Raw genomic sequence first — 22,203 nt, 5'->3', positions numbered from 1 at the left:
ACCTAACCCTAACCCTAACCCTAACCCTAACCCTAACCCTAACCCTAACCCTAACCCTAACCCTAACCCTAACCCTAACCCTAACCCTAACCCTAACCCTAACCCTAACCCTAACCCTAACCCTAACCCTAAGAGGTATAATAAAAGATCTTATTATTCTTTTATTTATACTCTACTAATTTCTTACTACTACTACTATAGTATGTTATATTATTTATAGTTCTCCATTATTCTAGCCCTATTAGGTAGAGACTCTTATTTCTTTATTTTAATCTTATAGATATTAGCGTCTCCTATACCTACTTAATTAATTAAGTCTAATTTACTAATTCTTGCTTTATTAGAGACTAAAGTTTTATTCTTACCTTGCTAATATTATTAGCTTGTACCTATTATTTCCTAGATATAAGCGCTCTATCTACTACGCGGCCGACCCTGTAGTGCTAACGCGCTACTCGCATCTAAAGTCTTTTTATTTAGTATCGCGGTCACTCAAGGTTCGCCTTTCTGTCTTCCAGGATACAAATACAAGTACCTCGCATAAATGTGTTGAGGCATGCACCATGGAGTATCAAACTCACTCCGTAATCAGGGCCCAAAGTGCACAAAGTTCGCCCACAACAAAACGTCCTCTATCCCTTTCGTACGCTGGAACTTCGCGGCGCGACACTCCGCCGTTGCTTTGTGCAGAGCGCGCGCAATCCGCTCCTCCCTTCTCATTTTGGGCTCAAGTTCTGATTTGGTATGGTCGATTTGAAACGCTTCTTGGTAGAAAGTCTTCGTGATGAAGGTGGCTGCGATGTCGTCGGCCTCCCAAAGTGTACCTACTACAGCTGGGAAGCCGACCGCCTGGAAAGCTGTCGCGAGATTGATATTCTCGTCGAGAAGCGGCAGCTGGTACTGCTGCGCCGTGCAACATGCAGAGAGATATGCAAGCTGCGGCGCTCGTGATGGGATGTTTGTCGCACCATTCGACTTCATGAGTTCTTGGATTGAGAGTGGATCCGCAGAAGCGGCAGCTGGATCCCTTCCGAAAAGAAGAGCTGTCCTCGAAGGGTCAGTCAGGTCGGGCTCCGCGTGGCAAGAGAAATGCACAATGTCGGCATTGCCCCTTTGCACATGGTGCAACACCTCTGCTGCTGAAGGCTGGCGTAGTTCAACTACGCGAGTGTTCTTTTGGTTGGTAATCGAACCTGAGAAAGCCTCTCGCAGAGCTTCAGCGTCTCCAAAAGTATCGAGGTCTGTCTTCCCGGACGTTTTGGGCATACTGACCAAAGCAGCTTTCGGTGGTCGCTCAGAAACCTTCGACTGACACTCGCGAGCAAATTTCAGACTCGCAAACGTCGCAGCGTAAGACGAAACCACATGGGCGTACGTGTTTTCAAAGGGGAACTTGCTGCCTTCGCCAGCAGCATGCAACGGCATCAGGCCTAAAGGTCCATTTGTTATCCACCAAAGTCGTGGCGGAAGTGATGGTGTCTCCTTCCGAAGCAGCTCCAGCTGTCTGAGGACGGGCCTCACGGCCGCTCTCCACAGCCACGCGAGCAAGCCTTTCATTTTCTTGTTCGCCTTCGCCCTCCTGCTCGGTGGCCAGACACTCAGTCTTCCCTCCCCGATGACAAGAGGGATGTTCTCTTCAACGTCAGCCCATGCGAGTTCAGGTAAAGCCACGGATTCGATAGTTTTTGTTGTTACGATGAGCGCAAAGGCGCCATGTTCCGTTGCGCAGAAGGAAACGAGAGGCCCATGGTTGGCGAGCTGTTTGATTTGCGACGCTGACATGTTTCGGTTGAAGTCATCGAGTCCCGGGAGCCGACGGATCTCATTCTCCGTCGCTTGGGTTTTTGCTTGGTCTCGATTGCGTCTTGCGACCAGGTCCAGATTCTGGCATCTCTCGACTGACGAAGAAAGAAGGCTCAGACGCTGACGAAGTCCCACATATCGAGTGTAGAGATTCGGGCTTGCATTTCTCAGCGCAAGAAGCTGGTTTTGGTGCCGTGTTGCCACATCTGAAATGATCCCACGGCCTGCTTCCAAAATCTCCACAGCTGCCTCCATGTTTCCCGACATCATGTAAGATATACATGCATCTGTCGACATGCCAGTGAGTTCATGAAGTTTGCGCTGGCGACTCGCCCCATCTGATGATTGGCAACCGAGTTGACGCGATAGCAGAACGCTTTTCGATAAAATGTCGCTTGCGGGCTTCCAGTCTGCGGACAACATGTAGCAAAAGCCGGCGCGCATACCGTTGTGAATCTTGATCAGGAGGCCAGCAGATCCATGGTCAAAGCCCTGTCGAAACGACGAGATCGCTGCCGAAAGTATTTGCTTCTGGTGCTCCAAATCACCCGATAGTATTTCATACAACTTGACTTGGAGACTGCCAAGGAAGAATAGAAACCAAGCCGTGTCAGGATGATCTCGAGGAAGTGTTGCGACACTCTCTTTCTGGGTACGCAGCGCTTCCTGAAGATACTTTCGCTTCAATTCAATGCCCAGCGAGCGTTCAGACGTGCAGTAGAGCAGGATTCCAAGCTCGCTCAACCAGTAAGGTCGACTCGGATGCGAGAACAGATTTTTCTCTGAGATTTAAAACAGTCAGCACTGCGGTCACGGGCAGTAGACAGCAAGGGAGATTTACCAATGCTACGACGTAAGGTTTCAATTGCGCACTCAATCTCACTTGACTCATCACTCACTGCTTTCCTTGACAAAAGGCACGAAGAAAGTGTTGTGAGAAACAACAGGCGCCTTTCATCCCCAACATGGCTAGAAACTGCTTTGGAAAGGGATCGAAGAGCTCTGTCAGCGTCTTGGGCTTGTTTTGACAGCGAGAATCTGACAAGCATCACCTTTGCCAGACGATGATGATAGTCGGCGTAAAAGGCGCTCCCTAGCGGACAAATCAGTAGGTTCTTAGGGCCCCATGCGCCATTAGTTGCGAAGTGCATTTCGTGACTTACCACTTTTAGCACGAGCCAATACCTCTTCTAGTACCGAAATTGACTCATCTAAATCCTCCTCGCTTCCCGTCTTCTGAAAGCGAAGTTCCAGCGAAAGGGCTAGTCCGCATAACATGTCGCATCTTATGGGATCATCTTCCGAGACAAGTTTCAACGCCTCGAGCTCAACTTGAATACTTTCGTCCAACAAGTCGAATCTCCAAGAGTCTTCGAAAATGCGTCTAAGTCCGTTGGCCAAGGTGTGCAGAAGTCGGCCTCGATGTGGGAAAATCTCCAACGAGTCGTCGACGGCTCTCCGAAATGCATCAATGGCAGCGGACAGATTCTCCGGGCCACCAAACAGCGAATACTTCGTTTCCAATCCGGCGCCGAGGGCTGCATACAAAGAGAAACGATCTTTGGAGTCGTTGCGAGCAAGGTTCAGCGCGCTGATTGAAGCCTCAATGGCAGCATCAATGTCTTCAATTGACCGCCAGACCTGGGCGCGACAACAAAGCTGGGTGCTCAAATTCTCCAGCGCGGAAAGTTTGGGGCTTTGCCTGTTTGCGATCAGTTCGACAGCTTCCTCGGCGGCTGCAACCGAGTCATCAATATCCTTGCAGTTAGAAAACAAATCGAATCGGACTCTGTACAGAAGGCTCCTCGTGTAAGTAGCTTGGACACGCTCGTCCGGGCTGCAACGGCCAAAATCAAGGTCATTGATCAACTTGAGAGCGGGCTCCAGCCCATCAACGTCTTCAGTCTTCCTGATGAAAGACACTTCACAATCGGCGCAATTGACAGCGTATGCTGGGTAGTTTCGGTGCGTAGGAGGTAAAAGCTTCAGAGCTGCGGTGAAGTGCGAACGGGCTGCTCGAAGGGCCTCTAAATCACCGCTGGTGACAAAACGATGCTTGTGGGCGGTGGCGCGGCCGTCAAGGTATTGAGCTTTGGAAATTCCGAGCGGACCGTTGACCAATTCTGTGGCATCTTCGACGGCGAGCCGTAGCTCCACGCCGACTCTCATCTCTCTTCGAACTTTCTGGTAAGCCGACAGAGCTTGACGGGCAACTTCCACCGCGGCTCGAGCATCGTTCTCGTTTTTCTCATGTTGTGCAAAGTATCGGTATGAGATTGATCTGCTCAAGAAACAAGCGGCGCGGAAGACGTAAATGTGAGATGAATTCTGCGGAGCAGACACAATACTTCTTGCTGCGTCAATACACCTGTCAAGAAAGCCGGTGTCACCGGTCGCAAGAAACAAACTGCGGAGGACAAGATAATGAGATCGCCGGAGACCCTCTACGAACTCTTTCGGAAAGTCTCCATATTTGACGAGTCCGGTTGCTCGCTTTTGGCCGGTGCGTCCAATGGCTTCTTCGAGAGACTTGATCGCTTTCCGGAGGTGAAGTGGGTCGCCAGTCACGTTGTACTGCTCCCTCTGCTTTGTGGCATAGGACGCTAGCTCCTCCGCGATTTCGGCCCTTGAGTGGGAAGCTTTGTCCAATGAGCCAGAGAGCACACGCACAGGACCGCGGACTTGATCATCGAGGCTTACACTAGACAGATTCTGGTCGTTGCTACCGCATTTGCCGCCCAAGAAGGACCAAGTGACTTCGTCGTCGAGCTTCGCGTCATCTAAGCTTTTTCTTTCGGGGTCTGGTCAGTCCAAATTATTGTATCAGCTTGTGTTTTCAACTCACCGAAAAGTCATCTTGTTCCACACGATTCTTTTGAAGCCAATGGCGCAGATGTACGATCCATTCAAGGCAAAGTCCTTCTTGAAATCCTTTGATTTTGAGTGGTAAAAGGCAGGTCCAGAGTCTAGCTGATCCCCTATGGAGTAATGTCAGTAATCATAAATCATGACGGATCCTACAGAGGACGGCTCCCATGTTGAGGGAGCAATTCAAACTCACCTAAACCGAGAACATCGGCACCTCCAAGAGCAAGCGCATCAATTGGAAGACTCAGGTCCACATCAGTAGTGTGCGCTTTGCTGTGTCCTTTCGAAAGCTTAGGGTCCTTCGCTGTATACAGCTCGACCACAACATAGAACTTCCGGGCCGCCTGAACACACTCCTCCATCCAGGCGCGGGCATCTCCATCTCGGAGCATTTCCTTGAACAGCGCTCGCGGCTGCCGGAGCGAGCAGTGGCTCAACTCTGCCGACTTGAGCTGCACGTTGTCCTCGTTCCTGAAACTTGCCTCGCTGCTGAGAATCTGGGTCAGAGACAGGCGGAACGGGTACTTCCTGGCCGTCGACGCCAGAGTGTCGAAATCCTGGCCCGCAATGCGCATGACGGCATCCGCAGCGAGCGGCTTCTTTGGCTGGAATGCGTCCATGGAAGGATTCTCCAGCGACTCGACGAGCCATCCCAAGCCCAGCGCCGACGTTGGCAGGAACTCATCCAGAATAAATTGTTTTGTCGCCATATGGGTGGTCAAAGATATTTGACAAAGTGTTTATTGCGTGGACACTTTGGCTCACAAGATATGGTAGAACTCATGTCTTATAGCACGACTGTACCCAATCGCGACTGAATCGCAGACTGGCAACTGAACGAATTCCCGTGCCCGGGAAGTTCTCCCGCAAGCGCGCGCATGTTGACGGCCCCCGCATTTCTGCAATAGCCGAAGCATCAAAAGTGGGGATTCATTTCTCAGATCCCCGTCTTGGGGGCCGTCAAGAACCAATTCTGGGTGTAGCACGTTGAATTAGCGATATGACCTTTAGTCTGCGTGAACGGATATCCAATCGTCAAGGGGGTGGTGTTTTGGGTGTCGTGTTCAAAGGCACCAGAAGCGCGCGCGCAGCTGATTTGGGATGATCGTCTGACAATCAGATCTGAGGAGATGTGGAAGAGGGTGACCGAGCCTGCAGGTGTCGACTGAACGGGCGGTCTCCCGCGTGCCCCTGGCATAGTGAAGCGAGAGAGGAACAAGCATTGACAGGCGCAAGCTGATCGAGGCCGCCCGCGATCACTGACTACATGTATACACAAAGTAGGCGAACCTAATGTGAACCAGGTAGACAGGTGAAGAAACAGCGAAGCAAATTTTTCGAATTCCTGTGGCCTGAGTTAATTGGAATAAAGCAAGACATGAGCGCCGGCCGACACCATTCAGAAGGAGAAACAAACACCACCCCCGCGACAAACGCCCCTCCATGTTGTAGATCCATCGTCAGAACATCCGTATCAGAAGCAAAGGAACAGCCAGCCGCGTGAACAAAGAATCGCGAAACCCCTTCATCCGCTCATGTGTACAGCAATTGAAGAGGTGCGACGACAGAAAAATCACAGCGCCCTAACCTTCTTGAAAAACGCGTTCTCCCTCAATCGGTCATCAGCGGCAACCACCTCCCTCAACTTGTCGACGCGCTCCGTCTTGCCCGTCAAGCCCTCCTGGTCGCAGGCCAGCTTCCAGCGGGCGAGGGTCTCCTTGAGGAGGCGGCTGCCCTCGTCGACGGCGTCTGTGCTGACGACTGAGCCGCCAGCGTCGAGCTGCTCGTGCTTGGTCGAAAAGTCTTCCAGCTCGTCGGCCTTGCGCTTGGCCATGGCGATGACCTTGGGTGGAAAGCGGACCAGCTCGGCGACGTGGATGCCGAAGGACTGGTCGCAGACGCCGGGCTCCACCTTGTAGAGCAGCGTCACCTCGGGGCGCTTGTCGGCGGCGTCGTCGGCGGCGGCGGCTGTGGGGTTGGGGAGGTCGCCAATGTGGGCGACGACGTGGAGGTTCTGGACCTGCGGGTACGTGTCGACGAGGGCAGTGAGTTCGTGGAAGTGGGTTGCAAAGGCGGCAAAGGCGCCGATTTCGCGGACAATGTGCTCGGAAATGGCCCAGGCGAGGCCGAAGCCGTCGTAGGTGCTGGTGCCGCGGCCGAGCTCGTCGATGATGATGAGCGACTCACGCGTCGCCGACTTGAGGATGTTGGCCGTCTCGAGCATCTCGGCCATAAAGGTCGAGACGCCCTTAAGGGTGCTGTCGCTGGCGCCGACGCGCGCGAGGATGCTGTCGAAGATTGAGAGCTCGGCCTCGGTGCATGGCACGAAGCATCCCACTTGCGCCATCAGAGCTATCACGCCAATCTGCCGAATGTAGGTGCTCTTGCCGCCCATGTTTGGTCCGGTGATGATGAGGAATTCCGATTCGTCGCGGACCAAGGACACGTCGTTGGTGATGAAGTTGATGTCGTCTTGCATTTCCATGCAAGGATGGCGAGCTTCCTTTAGGATGGTGTTGCCAGTTCCTCGCTGGTGCATCTTGGGCCGGATGTAGGCGGTCGGGGCGTGTACAGAAACGTGGGCGAAGCTGACAACGACGTCAAGATGAGCCAGAACCGCCGCAAGCTTCTCGATGACGGGGCAGTATGATGCCGCGACATTGACAACTTCGCTGACGAGGCCGGCCTGGGTGCGGTTGTAGTTTTCGGAAAGCTGATCAAACTCGCGGCGGAGCCCTTGCAGGGTGCTGGTGGTGAAGTAGACTCCATTTTTCTGAGTTGAGCACTCTTGGTACTGCTTCTTGTTGCGGATGCATCCTGCCTCGTTTCTGGTCAAACGGAAGCACCAGCCGTGGACTCTGTGGTTTTCGAGGAACAGTTTCTTCTCAATGTCCTGGTCCAGGTCGTTTCCGACGCGTCTGTGCTCGACCTCCATTTCGTACTTGAGCTTCTCGAGCCGTTTCCTGATGGCGCGAAGGTTGTCGTCAAATTCGGATTTGATTATGAACTCGTGGTTGTCAAGCGCCTCCAGGTCAACAGTTGTCTCGACCATCTCTTGCAGCTTTCCTAAGCTATTGGCATATTCTTGAAGCTGTGTGGTGTATGCCGCGTCAAGCGGGTCTTTGTACTGTTCATCCATCACCCCTTCCAATGTTCCCAGGAATCCGGGCAGACGAATGGCGACCTGGTACACCCGAACCACGTCTTCCAGATTCGCCATTTTCCTTTGGAATTTCTTGGCGAGTCGGTAGAGGTCGGGGATTGATCTCAGATGCTCCTCTTGCATCGTTTGCCGCAACTCTGTGTCCGTGACAAATGCTTCGACGAGTTGCTGCCTCTTTTCAATCTCGTCGACATTCATGAGTGGTTGCTTGAGCCATTGCGCCAGGAGACGGCTTCCGACCGGAGTCTTGCAGTGGTTGAGCAAGCCGTACAAACTCATTGTTTTGGATCCGTCTCGAGGACCAGGCATCAGATTCAGGGCCTTCAACGCGGCCGCGTCAAGCTTCATGTACTGCGACAGGTCGTGTTGGTACAGCTGGTACTGGCCAAAGTTGTCCTGGGCCGACATGAGGCCAAGGTACTTGATGAGCGAAGCCGCAGCACCCATGGCCAGCTTGAGCTCTGTTTGCGGAAGGGCACCAGCAACCAGCTCGCCACGCAACAATCTGGTCAAGTCCTGCTCAATGTCCTTGGTGGTAAAGTCTGCCAAGGAACGCTCCGAAACGGCGCAGCCGCAATTGTCGGCAATGGTCCTCAGCTTTGCAAGCTCGACGTCCTTCTTTGCGCCCTCTGCTTGCACCAAGCACTCCTTGACGCCGAGTTGAATGATGAGGCTTTCGAAATTCGAATACATGTCGTTGTCCAGGAACTCGGACACACCCAGCTCTCTGACCGTGGCATCCGCAAAGCAAACGCCAACGCTTCTTCCGTCTGCTTTGGCGGAGATCTTGACGGCGAGAATAATGGGCGCGGATTCGAGTTGTCCGCCAAGGTCTTCTTCCACGTCTTGCAGGTTGCCCGGAGAGGCCTGCTTGGCGACTTTCCAGCTCTTGCTCACGGACTCCCATATTTCGATGCGCTTTCCGAGGCGGAAGAGAGCTTCGCGGAGGAAGTTGCGGAAGACGGTGACGCTGAGGGTGACGGACTCGAGACCGGGTTCGCGGCCAAGCTGGCGGAGGACGGAGGTGGTACGGTAGACCTGGAGGAATTTCAGTGTTTGCTCTGGAGTTGAGCAGTTTTTACTCACAGTGCGCGCGATGAAGATGGCGTCGTCGCCGTGAGCAGTGTAGTAGTCGCCGCGATCAAAGATGCGGATTGTGTCCTGGCTCTTTGCAGCGAGGTGCCGGAAGAATCTGATGAAGCCTGGCTCATCGTCGACCTTGAGCTCCGGGCGAGAGGCCATGATGGTCGGTCGGAAGTGAGGTGCGGCGAATGGTTGGCGGTGGTTGAGGTTGGGTGGATGGTTTGCAACTGTCGCGGCGACGGGAGACGCGTAGCGCGCCGACGAGCCTCGCGTCTTGGTCCGTGCGCTAATCTGATCTTTTCCTCGCGGGGGCGTCCTCGGGCAGGTCACCACGACATCAACATCATCTCGCCGAAAAGGCGAATCAAGACTTAACACGGTGCAGTTGACTAGGGCTTCATAGATGCCTACAAACTTCTCGTTTCATTTGGCCCAGTGCCCCGCTACATGGAGTCTTTACCAGATCCCTTCTCCAAGCCGATTCCAAAGATGCCGAGCTCATCTAGCTCCAGCGGCTGTGCGGCAAAAAGCAGCCATCGCAAGATTCCTGCGGCGAGCTGTTTGCTTCTTGGGACACATTTTTGACGACTTTTTTTCGTATGGCCGTTGGATTTCCGACCTCCTGCCCACCAACTGCGCAACAACCATGTACCAACGCATGACATCAACAACACCTTCGAATGTCGTTTAATAAAAATAATCCAAAGAGACGCGACTTTCGGAGACTTGTAGCACGTGGAGCGCGTCGTTTGCTCGAGGGTCGTCTTTACAAATAATGGGATCCAGTTCTCCACGAATATCGGGGACATCTTTGCTTATGATGAACACCCGCGCCGGAGTATCGCGAAGACTCTTTTTTAGGCTTTGTAGAAACTGAGATCGACCATCCGGCCATTCGAGCTGGTCCAATCCATCGACCACAAGAGTGACTCCATCCAAACACGGGCAAAGGTCATGGAGAAGCGACCAAAGATTCGAGTCTGGGAGCTGTCTTACGTCTTGAGCTTCAGGCGGCAGAACATCATTCCTCTGGAGTATCTGGATTAACTGTTCGATCCAAGAGCGGAGAATAGTATCTGGAGTACTCGAGCTGTTCCTGCTTGAAACGGTGAAGATCGCGACATCTTCTTGGCCTTCCCGAAGGTGGTCGAGGATTCTGGTGGGAATAATTTTTCCAGGATTGTGGCTTCCAGTCAACCAAAGGAATTTTGCTGCTCCTCTTTGGAGGCTTTTGCGCTCCCATTTGCGGAAGATTGCGTTGTTAAGAATCGGGTCGCAGGAGGACGAAGTCATGTCGTCGTTTGATTGAGTTGGAGGACTGGGCGCGCGCGCACCTAGACAGAACAACGACTTCATGGCCTTCCTTATCTTCATTGTCTGTTCATAATCAGTGGACTGTCTCGGGGAGATGATTGATTGCATTGAAAACCTTTGTGCCTCGAAAAATCTCTCCAAAATTCGTTCTGCGTAACGGTCAGCTAGAGCACCAGCTCTCCTGAAAGAATTTCGCACTTGAAGAAGCAGGTTGTTTAGATGCTGGAGGACCGACGGTGGACCTGAGACTGCGAGGCTCCCTTTATAGAGGAGGTAGGCAGTCCGGACGGAGTATCAAAGAACTAAGCGCCTCTGAACACGTATGAGCCTACGCCACGTTGGTGGCGGCCAACTGCAGACCAACCATTACCTCGATAGCAGCGATACAGATCCGAGTGATTATCCATCCATGCTCTACGAAGACGATTTGACCTTGTCTTCTCGAGCAAAATCATCAGGGCTGAACTTGGATCAAACCCAGTCAATCGGATGACTGCACTGGCCCGAAGAAAAGGAGGAGGCGATATGTATGGACAACACGAGTATTCTATCGTTGCCTGTTGGTGGTTTCGGAGAATCGGCGCCCATCATTGGTCTGCCAGTGCAGTCTCGGCCTCGCGCGCGCTTCTCTTGCTTGCGCGTTTTGTGCGCAGCCACGAAAAGCTCGAGGAACTAGCAAGCGGCTCGTTTTGTCCTTGAACCGACTATAGGGAAGACCAGCAACATGGCGGTAGTTTCGGCAGCCGTCTCGAATCTTATCAAGATCGTAATGCTTAAACTCATTCTTGCGGACAAGCAGTCTCTCCCATGAAAGCGAAATTGGGAGAGCTGTGGCGAAGCCAGAGGTGCATTTCAGTGACGGCAGCAGCATCAAGTCTGACGGATCCGGAATGTGTCGGAATGTGTCTTTTTGATGCAACTGCTCAGAGCGTGTTGCGTGGTCCAATCCGGTAATGGTCGAAAAAGATGATGGTGTTGTTGCTTTTTCTTTCCGAAAAAAAGAGGACGGCCGGAAAAGGTCAGAGCGGCAAGATCCCAAGCCACCAAAGCTTACTGTACGTCGTTGGCAGCGCGCTTTGCGATTGCTCGATTGACTTCACATTGGTACAAGATTAATGACCTCTTCAGTTGCGGCCAGCTTCAATTTTGTGTTTGCAAAAGATGTTTACCGGAAGTTGGTGTTGGTGTTTTGTTGATGGTGTTGATGTCGAGGGCGGATCAGATGGCACGGATCAGCAACGTGGGCAAGCGCCGGTCGTGATTGGGCGAGGGCGGTCGCGAAACAGCCATGACCCTCGTTGCTCTACCAAGACTCTTGGACTCGCTCTCCTCCGCACTACTACACTATCACCATTCTCCGGTCTGCTGACTACAAAGAACCATCTCGAGGACTCTCCGCCCTCCCGAGTCCCAACAAGGCCGCATTGTTTGTCCGTCTGCGCCTGCGCCGCTTTGTGACACGGTTTCCCGTCGTCGCGCGCCAAGATGAGGTGCGTTCTCCCCTGCAACCAGCTGCCGTCATTGCTCGCCTTTCCTCCAATAAGCTGACCTTTGACTTCTCCCGCTCCCAGGTTCGGCCAGCAGCTCCGCACCTCGCTGATCAAGGACTGGTATTACTACTACATCTCCTACGACGACCTCAAGAACAGCCTGAAAAAGGCCGGCCCCGGAGACGCCTCCACCACCGCAAAGTCCAACGGCAAACAGCGCAAGCCTCCGGTAGAATGGACCGAGGAGGATGAGCAGCGCTTCGTGCGCGAGCTCGAGCAGGAGCTGGAAAAGGTGCACACATTTCAGCAGGTCAAGAGCGAGGAGATTGTCCGGCGCATAAGAGCTTCGGAGAAGGAGGTCAACGACGCCATTTCGCGCGCCGAACAGGCAAACAGTGGTGGTCGCGTTGAAGTGCCGTCCGAGGAGGACTTTATGCTGCTCGAGGAGGACCTCAGCGATATCATCGCCGACGTCCACGATCTCGCAAAGTTTACGCAGCTCAACTACACGGGGTTCCAAAAGATTATCAAGAAGCACGACGTAAGTCAACCACCACCAGACGATCGCTCAAAAATCCGATCCATGTTCCTGGAAAATTCTCTGCGTGGCTGCGGCGCAGCTACCTTGCGGCGCAGACTGTCCTGTGGATACCATTACCCAAAGAGGAATACTGACAACATGGACAGAAAGTGACATCATGGCATCTCAAGCCAGTCTTTGCTACGCGTCTTCGATCGAAACCCTTCTTCAACGCCAACTACGACGCCTTGATCGTGAAGCTCTCCAAGTTGTACGACCTCGTCCGGACTCGCGGTAATCCGACCAAGGGAGATTCGTCCGCCGGTGGATCGCAACAAAACTTTGTCCGCCAGACCACAAAATATTGGGTACATCCGGACAATATTACCGAGCTGAAACTCATTATTCTCAAGCATCTGCCCGTGCTTGTCTTCAATGCGAGCAAAGAATTCGATCCCAAGGACTCGGCCATTTCCTCAATCTACTACGACAACACAGACACATGGGAGCTCTACACTGGCCGTCTCAAAAAGACCGAGGGTGCCGAGGCTATTCGTCTGCGATGGTATGGCGGTATGGACTCGGACACCATTTTCGTCGAAAGAAAGACCCACCGCGAGGACTGGACTGGCGAAAAGTCGGTCAAGGCTCGATTTGCTCTCAAGGAGAAGAATGTCAATGCGTTCCTCGCCGGCAAGATGACTGTCGAACAAGTGTTTGACAAGATGCGGAAAGAAGGCAAGAAGGGCGAAAAGGAAATCGCCGACTTGGAGCAGCTTGCACGTGAGATTCAGTACCGAGTCATCACCCGCAAGCTTGTCCCCGTCACGAGGAGTTTCTACAACCGCACAGCATTCCAATTGCCAGGCGACGCTCGGGTTCGCATCTCTCTCGACACGGAACTGACCATGACCCGGGAAGACAACCTCGACGGACGGCAAAGAGCTGGAAAGAACTGGCGTCGCATGGATATTGGCATTGACTACCCATTCTCCCAACTGCCACCCGAGGACGTCGAGCGCTTCCCATATGCCGTCTTGGAGGTCAAGCTCCAGACGCAAATGGGCCAGGAACCGCCCCAGTGGATCCGTGAGCTCACAGCCAGCCACTTGGTCGAGGCGGTGCCCAAATTCAGCAAGTTCATCCACGGTACCGCCAAGCTGCAACCCAAGCGGATACACTTGCTTCCATTTTGGATGCCGCAAATGGATGTGGACATTCGCAAGCCCATTTCCCACCGGTTTGGAATCGAACGACCCAACCAGTCGGCCGACATTTCAACGAACGGACCCTTTGATGACGACGAGTCTGATGTCGAGGACAACCTTGCACTGCCAGAGAATGATGCGTCCGACAATGAAGACCTCCGACGCCTCCGTGCTGCTCGTGATATGATGGAACAGCACGACGAGGCAGAACGCCGCGACTATGCAGCCCACAATGGCAAATCAACCCCGCCTATCAATGGCAACCAGGGCGCCAACCGCGAACCTGGACCGAACGAGTTGGATGTCGAAGAGCGCATCGCGGCGCGTCCAATCCCCCAAGCCGAAGACGACTACCCTCTGTACGACTCGGAGGACGAATCCGACGACCTCGAGGAAGCCAAGCGCGTCGGCGGATGGACGTACCGCCGCAAGCTCATCGAACACAACGCGGTGCTCGCCGTCGAGCGCACCTGGGACTTTTTGCGCAACCTGGCACCCAAGCCGCGCGCAACGCCCATGCCCAACGGCGTCAACGGCGGCGGCATGGGAGTGCCGCGGGGGGCGACGGGCGAAGTCAAGCGCTTCAAGGCGCCAAAGGGCAAGCGCATCCACGTGCCGGTGCGCGTCGAGCCCAAGGTGTACTTTGCGGCCGAGCGCACCTTCCTCTCGTGGCTCGAGTTCAGCATCATCCTGGGGAGCATCGCGGCTACGCTGCTCAACTTTGGCGACGGGGTCGCGCTGGCGTCGGCCTGGGCCTTCACCGTCGTCGCCTGCCTCGCCCTCCTCTACTCCATGGGCCTGTACCTCTGGCGCGTCGACAAGATTCGCAACAGGAGGGCCGTCCGCTATCACGACAAGTACGGCCCCACGGCTCTGTGTTTGGGCTTGTTTTGCGCTGTGCTGGTGAGCTTTGTCATGCGCATGAGCGCGGGCGAGGATGGCTGGAAGGGAGGCTTGAAGGACGGCATGAAGGGTTGATGTGGTGGTTGGTAGGACGTCGTTGCTGCTTTGCTATTCGTTGTGTTTATACTTTTGAATTGTGTTTTACTAGCCGGTCGTCGTGGTGAGCTGGGGGTAGCGGGGAAAAATAGAAGCGTCGGTCGTTGTTGGTGCGGTACATATATGTTTTGTTTCGCCGGCTTTGTTTATATCCTCGTCGTCGTTTATGGTTTGTTGTAGTAGGACTAGTACGTTGGTAGCGCTGTGCCAGAATAAATACATGTGCAAACGGCGGTTTTGTTTGAAAGTGCCATGACGCCCTTTACACATCACTATCTTCTAGGTATGCTAGGTAAATGCACTTGTCGCGCGAATTGTCGCAGCAAATTCGCGCAAAGGACACGACTATCCGCTTTGCGCATTTGGGGACCGCGGGCGTGGTGGTGTTGCTAGCGGACTCTGTACTGCAGCCAAAAATAGCGCCTGCCGCCGCCGTTCTCGACCGACCGACCGCACCTCGGCCTCGGACAACGTACCATCCTACCACCATCCAATCGCTCCATCAATCGCCAAGATATCCGGCAGAGGCTTGTTTGAACGTGCTCGTCTCTCGAGCTGCAAGAGCAAGGAAAAGAGAAGAGGGCTGCAAGAGACGAATTACTGCGCTTGGTCAGGATGAGCTCTCATCAGCCCACCGTCACGCCCGAGTACGGCGACTTTAGCGGCGTGGCAGCGGCAGCGGCAAAGGCTGGTGGTGAGGGCGAGGGAGAGGGTCACGATGGCAGCAGCAGCGAGAGCAAGAATGCCAACCCGTACAACGCCCTAATCGACGCGGCGGGTGGTGATGCGGTACGCCCTCCCCCTCCCCCTCCCCCTTCCCCCAACACCCATCTAAAACCCCCCTCCAGACCCACATCCAAGCCCTCTACTCGGCGCACCGCGAGGGCCGCAACACACAGCAACGGGAGAAACTCCTATCTCCCGACTTCGCGGGTGTCAGCGTCGATCCCATCTTGTTGCGCTTGGAGCGGCCGCATCTGGAGCCTGGCTTTGCTGACACCAGGCATTGTCTGGTGTTTTGGGCAAGGCCGCCCGAGAAGTTGAAGGCGCTGGTGGGCGAGGTGCAGAGGAGGTTGGGGGCGGTTGTGCCTAGTAAGTTTGTAGTTTGTTGGTTTCGTTTGGGTGAGGTGGTGGTGGTGGTGGTGGATGGACTCAACCCTCTTTCGCGTCATGCAAAACCCAGTCCATATGAACCCCTTGTAGCAATCAACTAACACTCGCCACCAGACCTCTGGCACATGCCCTCTTCCTCCCTCCACATGACAGCGCTGGAAATAACGCACTCGCAACCGCCCGAGGCCATCGCCCCTCTCATCGCCGCGCTGCGCCCACATCTCGAAACCATGACGTCGTACACGCGCACCCACCGCGCGCGCCTCGTCAAGCCGCTGCTCTCGTTCGATGCGTCTGCGCTGGCGCTGTCGTTTCTGCCGGCCGCTGGCGGCGAGGGGCTGCGTGTCGACAAGACTACGACGACGACTGAGACTTCGACCGACACGGAGACTGCGTCTTCGTCCGCGCCGACCATGACCACCGACAGCGGCGGCCGCCCCCGCGCCGCCCACGACGACGCCTACTCCTACCACCACCTGCGGCGCGACCTGTACGATCTGGCTCGCTCGCGCGCCGGCCTCGCCGTCGGCAGCCGCTACGTGGTGCCGAGTGCGCACCTGACGGTAGGTCGATTCATCGAGGCGGGCGACTTCTTCGTCGACGGTGACGAGGCCAAGGGCGTCGATCGCGACCGCGTGCAGGCGCTGCTGCGCGCCGTGGACGAGATCAACGCGTGGTTGAAGAGGGAGTATTGGCCCACGGAAGAGGGGGGGATTAAGGAGGGGGGTGAGTGGGTGGTGGGCGATGGCAAGGGGTTGGATTGCCGCATGGGCACGTTGTGGTATGGTGGTGGTGGGGAGACGGTCATGTTGGGCGAGGGCTTTTGAGCGCGTTGGCTGATCATGTACCGTATTTGGTGGAGACGGGAGAGCTGGAAGATACTGAACCTTGACTGTGTCTGCTAGACATACAATAAATACATAGAATAGATCCGTGTCTGGTCTGCAGTCCTCTCCGCTGACCGACTTCTTCAGACCTTATTCTCAAGTCCGATGGTATGTACTTGGGCTTTTTCTTCGTCTGTGGAAAGACAGGACGGACAGGCTTCCGCAAAAAGTGAGTAGGGATCACATTCATTCTTTGCAGATTGCTGACCGAGACGAGGGAGCAGGCAGCTCGGTAATCTGTCCAAGTACATGTGCATGTACTCGGTACCTAGCCATGGAAAATTTCGCTGGCAGCTAGCTTCCACAACCAATTCCATCCTCATCGCCTCTGCCTACATATGCTACGCCTTCTCCCACATGTCGCCGTTGCGTCGCGTTGCGCCACCGACACCGCCACTGTCTCCAACAAACAGCGCCGAGCATGCATCGCAACCTGCGCGTCTCGCCTGATGGTGTTATGGAGGTAGTCGGCCACGATGCATTCAGCGGCCCGCAGCAGCCAGCTAAACCTGTATGTAGCCTACGACAGCGGCCTTTCCCGCGGCCCGTGTATAGTGCACGTCTGGACTTGACTTAGCAGCCAGCCAGCCAGCAGCTGTGCCGGCCGGCCTCTTGCCCAGACGGACGCCTACCTACACACCTACCTGCAACCCGCCTTACGAGGAGAGGAGGCGAGGCGGCGGCGGCAGGCACGCACGCACGCATGGTTGCCGTATGCATCCGCCGCTGCGTCTGGTGCGGTGGGCGCCACGCCACGGTCGTCGATGTTAAGGCGCAGCTGTTTCTGCTGGGGGTTGCGGTTCTGTCGGTCCAGCTGATGTCTGGTATCGATGCCGCCGCCGCCGCTGCTGCTGCTGCTGCTGATGCCGCACGCATACGTGTACGCGCTGGAGGGCATCTCATCGCCTGCCAGCTAGATGAACGGCCGGCCGGACAGGCGAAAAGAATTGGATGCAGAGGGCCGAGGGAGGAGATGACTTACCGGTCCACGGCTGCCGCACAACTAACAAAGCTCTGGTACGATACTCGTGCTCCGAGTGCCGTGCCATGTGCGAGCGTCGCGCGCACGCTGGAAGAAGGGGAGGAACCGGGCATGGGCCCACCGGCGCTTTGGTTTGGTTGGAGGAGGGACCTGGCAGAGTAGAGTGTATGGATGTCTGGTTGCGGTACCTACGCTCATACCTGCCTTCCTACGTGCCCCTGCGTCTGGCTGACTGGCTGGCTGGCTGGGTTCTGGGTGCTCACATTTCTTCTTGTCGCGGGCGAGGGCCGCACCGCAGCAGCAGCAGCGGCGGCAGTAGTACCTGGTATTATTTAGAAGCAGGGCCAGGAGCAGCGAAAAGGAAAACAAACGGGCGAGCTGTGCGTGGTTCCTGTTTCTCTCTGTTGCATACGTGGTGCGGCCGCCGACCAGATGCCGACCGTCTGACTGACGTTGGCGTGCAGCTGGCTAGGAAGCCAGTCCACGGAGAGTGGGCGAATCTTTCATCTCCCGTGATTAAAGAGAGGGGTAAGAAGGCGCAAGCAGTACATCTCACACATGTCCGTGGGAGAGGCAGCCGGACGTGTCTACGAGCCAGAGAGAGAGGGCTCTCTCTTCTGCCACCTGCTACGAACAAGGGCACCACGAAATCCAGCTCGCCGGTCGACCCGATCGAGAGATGTGGAAAGGGGGAACGTGCGAGGTGCAGCTCGCTTCGATCGGAGGTTGCACGACACATGTGGCGCTCGACCAGGCGCTTCGAGTTGATGATGGAACAATAATGACTTTTGGTGTCGCCTGGAGGCGGGAGGGGTTGTTCGAGTGAAATGGTCGTTCAAAGAGGCGGGACGAGAGGGAGAAAGAGGGGAATGCAAGAGATTTTTCAGGAGAATGTCGTGGTAGGGGACTGGACTGGAGAAAGGAGAAGATGGAAACGCAACAAAAACAATAAAGGAGAGAAAGAAGCAGCGACAACAACAACAAAACAAACCATAGACCGACAGCCAGGTTGTACTCAGGCCAGACAGGGCTGAGGAGTGAGGACAGCGACAAAACAAATGTCACAGCACGGCGACTCGACACGTGCGCTGATTGGCCCCGCCCCCAATGTCTTCCCATGCGGAGTCACCAGAGTCCGTCTCTCCGCTCCGCCCGCGTCGCACAAGTCCTGCCGTCGGTCAGCGCAACTGTAACTGTCCATCTTGAGCAATGTCTCGGCTGGCGCATCCAAGCATTTGTGGCGCGCGACACGATCCAATCATTTTGACCAACGGCCAGACGTCGAAGACGGAGCGAACCGCAAAGGAAGCCAAGCGGCCCGCATCGCATCGTGTTGGGATTGCTGTGCTGACGCGGAGTCGGATTTTCCGCAGACGGGGCAGGCGGACCGAGGGGCTGAAGGGCTGTCGAATGAGCATCGTTGAGTGGTGGGGAGAGACGGACATGACGGAGGGGAAGTCTGCGACGGGCGGGTGGAATGCTGCGGCAGCCGATTGCGGCAGAGAGAGAGCCTCGTGGTGTTTTTCTTTTGCTCTCGAATTTTTCCAGACGACAAACGGTTGGTCCAGCAGAACGACGCGCGAGATGAACGAGCACGATCTGGATGGTAATAATGTCAAGGTGGATGAATGATTTCCTTTTGCTTCCCCGCGGGCTCGTCCAGCATCACGAGGCGTCAGGAGGGGCGCGGGGGCCGAATCCAGAAGGGTGGAGAATCCTGTCTCGGTGATGCAAATGGCGCGCGGACGGCTCATAAATCATGGCTGACGTGCACCAGCTGCAGAGGGGTTTGTCTGGCCCAATTCGGTCGACTGTGCAGGCTCTGCGTGTAGGCGTCATGGAGGCAGAAACGAGTCAGCCCCTGGATGGAGCCAGAGTCTCATGTTGAAAATAGTTGGGGTTCAAGGCGGAGTGGACGACCGAGAGGGGCGGACTTTGTGAATTCGGTCTCGGTGTCGCCAAAGGGCGAGGTGTGGAGTCTATGACCGGGGAACTACTGCGATCGCGCCCGCCCGCCTCTCAACCTCACAACCAACCACAAACACTTGCCCACCAGATGCTGATCATCAACCAACGCCGCCCAGCACGAATTAACCAAGTTGTCTGCCTTAACTCCGGCCCAGTCTCCGCTCCGAGCTGCAGAACGGCGTCGCCTGCTTTTTTTTTTCTTTGTGTCCGTTTCGGTCCCGACGCGTGCTGGTTGCATCCAAGCCTAGTTCACTCCTATCAGCCTCGATCATCAAAAGATGGCGCGCCACTGTCCCACGGTCTGCGAGCCACATATATTGGCACAATTCCCGCAGTCTGGCCATCCTCTAGCACTCCGGCCTCGTCGTCGACCACAACAACAAAAAAACATCAAGAGTCAGCGCTCCACATAGGACCATCGACACCTCAGGAGCACTTGCCTCTCCTTGCGTTCTTTGTCCTCCAACCTCGACAAGTCGCACCCCCGGTCACGAGGGAATCATCTGCCGCCCATGTCCACCGCCACAAGCTCCCCAAAAATGACTGACGAGCCCTCTGTCTCCATGCCTTCACTCTCCGACGAGTCCGTCAAGGCAAAAGCATTCGAGCACGACGCGCGCCAAACCACCATGCCATCAGACGCCGCCAGCCTGTCGTCACACAAGGCACACGCCGACCCCAAAGCCACCGATGCCAGCATCCTGCCCGAAGTGGAATCGCTCCCGCAGCCTAGTCACGATGTCGAAAAGGCAGCCGGCCCGCCTCCTGGAAATCCCATGATGGACCCCAAGTCTTTTCCCGATGGTGGATGGTCCGCATGGCTCTGCTGCGTCGGCGGATTCTGCTGCCTCTTTTGCAGTTTCGGTTGGATCAACACGGTGGGCGTGTTTCAAGACTACTACCAGACGCACATGTTGAAAAACTATTCGTCGAGCACCGTGTCATGGATCCCTTCGCTTGAAGTCTTTATGATGTTCTTTGGCGTAAGATTGTCCCAGTCCCAGCATCATCAACAACATTGACACGTGACAGGGCCCATTCATTGGCAAGCTTTACGACAACTACGGCCCGCGTGGCATCCTCTTCTTTGGCTCTCTGCTCCACGTCTTTGGAGTCATGATGACGTCGCTTTGCAAGGAGTACTACCAGTTCATCCTGGCGCAAGGAATCTGCTCTCCCATTGGAACGAGCATGATCTTCTACGCCGGCATGTCCTCGCTCACGACGTGGTTCTTCCGCCGGCGCGCCCTCGCCTTTGGAATCATGGCCGCCGGCTCCTCCATTGGCGGCATCGTCTTTCCCATCATGACGGACCATCTCATCGACTCGATCGGCTTCGGCTGGGCCATGCGCGTGTCGGGCTTTCTGATGCTGGGTCTGCTCATCATCGCGAACCTTACCGTCAAGTCGCGCATCCCGCCGATGCCCAAGCCCTTCCAGCCCGTCGAGTTCCTCCTTCCCTTTACCGAGCCGACTTTCGTACTCCTCACCATTGGCGCCTTTCTCTTCTTCATGGGCATGTTCATTCCGATCAACTACCTCATTGTGCAGGCCACTGCCGAGGGCATGTCGACCCGACTGGCCGCCTACATCATCCCCATCCTCAACGCGCTTTCTCTCTTCGGCCGGGTCCTCCCAGGCTACGTCGGCGACAAGATCGGCCGTTTCAACGTCATGATCGTGCTGTGTCTGGCGACGGGGATCCTCGACCTGGCCCTCTGGATCCCGGCGTCTTCCAACGCCGCCCTCATCGTCTTCGCGGCCGCCTACGGCTTCGGCTCGGGCGCCTTCGTCAGCATGCTGCCGGCGTGCATAGCGCAGATCTCGGACGTCCGCAAGATTGGCGTGCGCACGGGCAGCATGTTTGCGGCCATCAGCATCGCCGCCCTCATCAGCAACCCCATCGGCGGCCAGATTGTCAGCGCCAACAACGGGAGCTTCACCGGCTTGAAGATCTTTTGCGGCGTCATGCAGATTTCGGGCGCGCTGGTGATTGGCGCGAGCAGGGTTGCTGTTGCCGGCGTCGACCTCAAGAAGAAGGTGTAGTCGTTCGTGCGGACAGACAGACGGACAGACGGCGCTAGAATCGGTCGTGGTGTTGTTGTTGTTGCTTCTCATTGATACCCTTTTCCTTTGATCAGCTCTTGCTCTCTCTCTCTCTTCTCTCTCTGGCCTTTCTTCGCTCTAGACTGCAAGCGCAACAAACAGTAAGGCGTTTCTTGGGTGCGCACGGGCGGTTGGTTGTTTGGCTTCCCATGAATGCTTTTGACTGACTGGCCACGACTACTCCATCGGACCTGGCGTCCCTCGGTCTGGCTGGTTACGAAGACTCAATGTCTGACGCCCCGTTACGGTTGTGACTTTTGCAATTTTTCCTTTCTTCAACCTCTTTCTTGTATATCTACGATAGAATTCTCATGCCAAGCACCTTGTCCATACCGATACCTTACGCTTGTTCCGCTGCGTCTTTTGCGATTTTGCGAGTTGTTGCATGACTGACTGCGGCCATTCCAGCGTTTCCATCGGCAGTGCGCGGTATAGCACGGCGTTGTCGTCAGGTTCGGCTTCGGGGTCGCCCAGCACCGCAACGATCTGTGGGCTAGCGAACGCGACGTCCTTGTATCAATGGCTGTGGACCTGCAGACGCGCACTAACTGTGAAGGACTACTCAAGACGGACGAGGACACGGCGGTGTGGTCGCAGTTGCGCGGGAGCGCGCCCGCCCCTCTGTTTCAATCTCGAAAGCCGATCAAATTCGCCATCTCGACGTTTTCCACGGCGCCTCTTGGAGAGCGAACTGAGGAA

General features: G+C 55.4%; 7 protein-coding genes across 7 annotated transcripts; 4 read left to right on the top strand and 3 right to left on the bottom strand.

The window, feature by feature from the left end:
- Positions 1–334: 334 nt before the first annotated feature.
- On the bottom strand, positions 335–5,419 carry BKA78DRAFT_347279 (CHAT domain-containing protein). The gene is made up of 5 exons (XM_066890560.1): positions 4,865–5,419; positions 4,649–4,781; positions 2,967–4,594; positions 2,645–2,896; positions 335–2,585 (listed from the first exon to the last, which is right to left on the bottom strand). The coding sequence occupies exons 1-5, from the start codon at positions 5,379–5,381 to the stop codon at positions 589–591; spliced, it is 4,527 nt and encodes a 1,508-aa protein (XP_066740143.1). The 5' UTR covers positions 5,382–5,419; the 3' UTR covers positions 335–588.
- Positions 5,420–5,969: 550 nt separating this feature from the next.
- Positions 5,970–8,805, bottom strand: BKA78DRAFT_326000 (muts domain V-domain-containing protein). Its single transcript, XM_066889406.1, has one exon. The coding sequence runs from the start codon at positions 8,525–8,527 to the stop codon at positions 6,245–6,247; it is 2,283 nt and encodes a 760-aa protein (XP_066740142.1). The 5' UTR covers positions 8,528–8,805; the 3' UTR covers positions 5,970–6,244.
- Positions 8,806–9,253: 448 nt separating this feature from the next.
- BKA78DRAFT_47267 (uncharacterized protein) lies at positions 9,254–10,531 on the bottom strand. Its single transcript, XM_066893246.1, has 2 exons — positions 10,347–10,531; positions 9,254–10,294 (listed from the first exon to the last, which is right to left on the bottom strand). Exon 2 carries the CDS (start codon positions 10,289–10,291, stop codon positions 9,605–9,607), a length of 687 nt encoding a protein of 228 aa, XP_066740141.1. The 5' UTR covers positions 10,292–10,294; positions 10,347–10,531; the 3' UTR covers positions 9,254–9,604.
- Positions 10,532–11,550: 1,019 nt separating this feature from the next.
- On the top strand, positions 11,551–14,736 carry BKA78DRAFT_325996 (vacuolar transporter chaperone 4). The gene is made up of 3 exons (XM_066889405.1): positions 11,551–11,721; positions 11,803–12,262; positions 12,409–14,736. Exons 1-3 carry the CDS (start codon positions 11,717–11,719, stop codon positions 14,425–14,427), a joined length of 2,484 nt encoding a protein of 827 aa, XP_066740140.1. The 5' UTR covers positions 11,551–11,716; the 3' UTR covers positions 14,428–14,736.
- Positions 14,737–14,740: 4 nt separating this feature from the next.
- BKA78DRAFT_273820 (RNA ligase/cyclic nucleotide phosphodiesterase) lies at positions 14,741–16,525 on the top strand. Its single transcript, XM_066885547.1, has 4 exons — positions 14,741–15,237; positions 15,297–15,540; positions 15,676–15,905; positions 15,951–16,525. The coding sequence occupies exons 1-4, from the start codon at positions 15,064–15,066 to the stop codon at positions 16,386–16,388; spliced, it is 1,086 nt and encodes a 361-aa protein (XP_066740139.1). The 5' UTR covers positions 14,741–15,063; the 3' UTR covers positions 16,389–16,525.
- A 560-nt stretch (positions 16,526–17,085) lies between these two features.
- Positions 17,086–18,410, top strand: BKA78DRAFT_47245 (uncharacterized protein). Its single transcript, XM_066893245.1, has one exon. The coding sequence runs from the start codon at positions 17,400–17,402 to the stop codon at positions 18,210–18,212; it is 813 nt and encodes a 270-aa protein (XP_066740138.1). The 5' UTR covers positions 17,086–17,399; the 3' UTR covers positions 18,213–18,410.
- Positions 18,411–20,177: 1,767 nt separating this feature from the next.
- BKA78DRAFT_258057 (putative monocarboxylate permease) lies at positions 20,178–21,444 on the top strand (the record flags this gene model as incomplete). Its single annotated transcript, XM_066885245.1, has 2 exons — positions 20,178–20,381; positions 20,431–21,444. The coding sequence occupies 2 exons, from the start codon at positions 20,178–20,180 to the stop codon at positions 21,442–21,444; spliced, it is 1,218 nt and encodes a 405-aa protein (XP_066740137.1).
- Between the last annotated feature and the right edge of the window lie 759 nt (positions 21,445–22,203).

Source organism: Phyllosticta capitalensis (genome assembly GCF_038381095.1).
Source record: "Phyllosticta capitalensis strain CBS 128856 chromosome Unknown BKA78scaffold_11, whole genome shotgun sequence".
Lineage (NCBI taxonomy): Eukaryota > Fungi > Ascomycota > Dothideomycetes > Botryosphaeriales > Phyllostictaceae > Phyllosticta > Phyllosticta capitalensis.
Note: the sequence above shows the minus strand (reverse complement) of the source record. Positions and strands in the feature narration are given on the sequence as shown.

Excerpts from the sequence above, each read along its gene's own strand:
- BKA78DRAFT_326000 (XM_066889406.1), bottom strand. The coding sequence starts at position 8,527 with ATGTATTCGAATTTCGAAAGCCTCATCATTCAACTCGGCGTCAAGGAG.
- BKA78DRAFT_273820 (XM_066885547.1), top strand. The coding sequence starts at position 15,064 with ATGAGCTCTCATCAGCCCACCGTCACGCCCGAGTACGGCGACTTTAGC. Across the intron at positions 15,541-15,675 it reads GTTGGGGGCGGTTGTGCCTA|ACCTCTGGCACATGCCCTCT; the intron begins GTAAGTTTGTAG and ends ACTCGCCACCAG. Across the intron at positions 15,906-15,950 it reads CTGGCGGCGAGGGGCTGCGT|ACTGCGTCTTCGTCCGCGCC; the intron begins GTCGACAAGACT and ends ACCGACACGGAG.
- BKA78DRAFT_47267 (XM_066893246.1), bottom strand. The coding sequence starts at position 10,291 with ATGAAGATAAGGAAGGCCATGAAGTCGTTGTTCTGTCTAGGTGCGCGC.
- BKA78DRAFT_325996 (XM_066889405.1), top strand. Across the intron at positions 12,263-12,408 it reads AGATTATCAAGAAGCACGAC|AAAGTGACATCATGGCATCT; the intron begins GTAAGTCAACCA and ends CAACATGGACAG.
- BKA78DRAFT_47245 (XM_066893245.1), top strand. The coding sequence starts at position 17,400 with ATGCAGAGGGCCGAGGGAGGAGATGACTTACCGGTCCACGGCTGCCGC.
- BKA78DRAFT_347279 (XM_066890560.1), bottom strand. The coding sequence starts at position 5,381 with ATGGCGACAAAACAATTTATTCTGGATGAGTTCCTGCCAACGTCGGCG. Across the intron at positions 4,595-4,648 it reads TGGAACAAGATGACTTTTCG|AAAAAGCTTAGATGACGCGA; the intron begins GTGAGTTGAAAA and ends AGACCCCGAAAG. Across the intron at positions 2,586-2,644 it reads AACCTTACGTCGTAGCATTG|AGAAAAATCTGTTCTCGCAT; the intron begins GTAAATCTCCCT and ends TTTAAATCTCAG.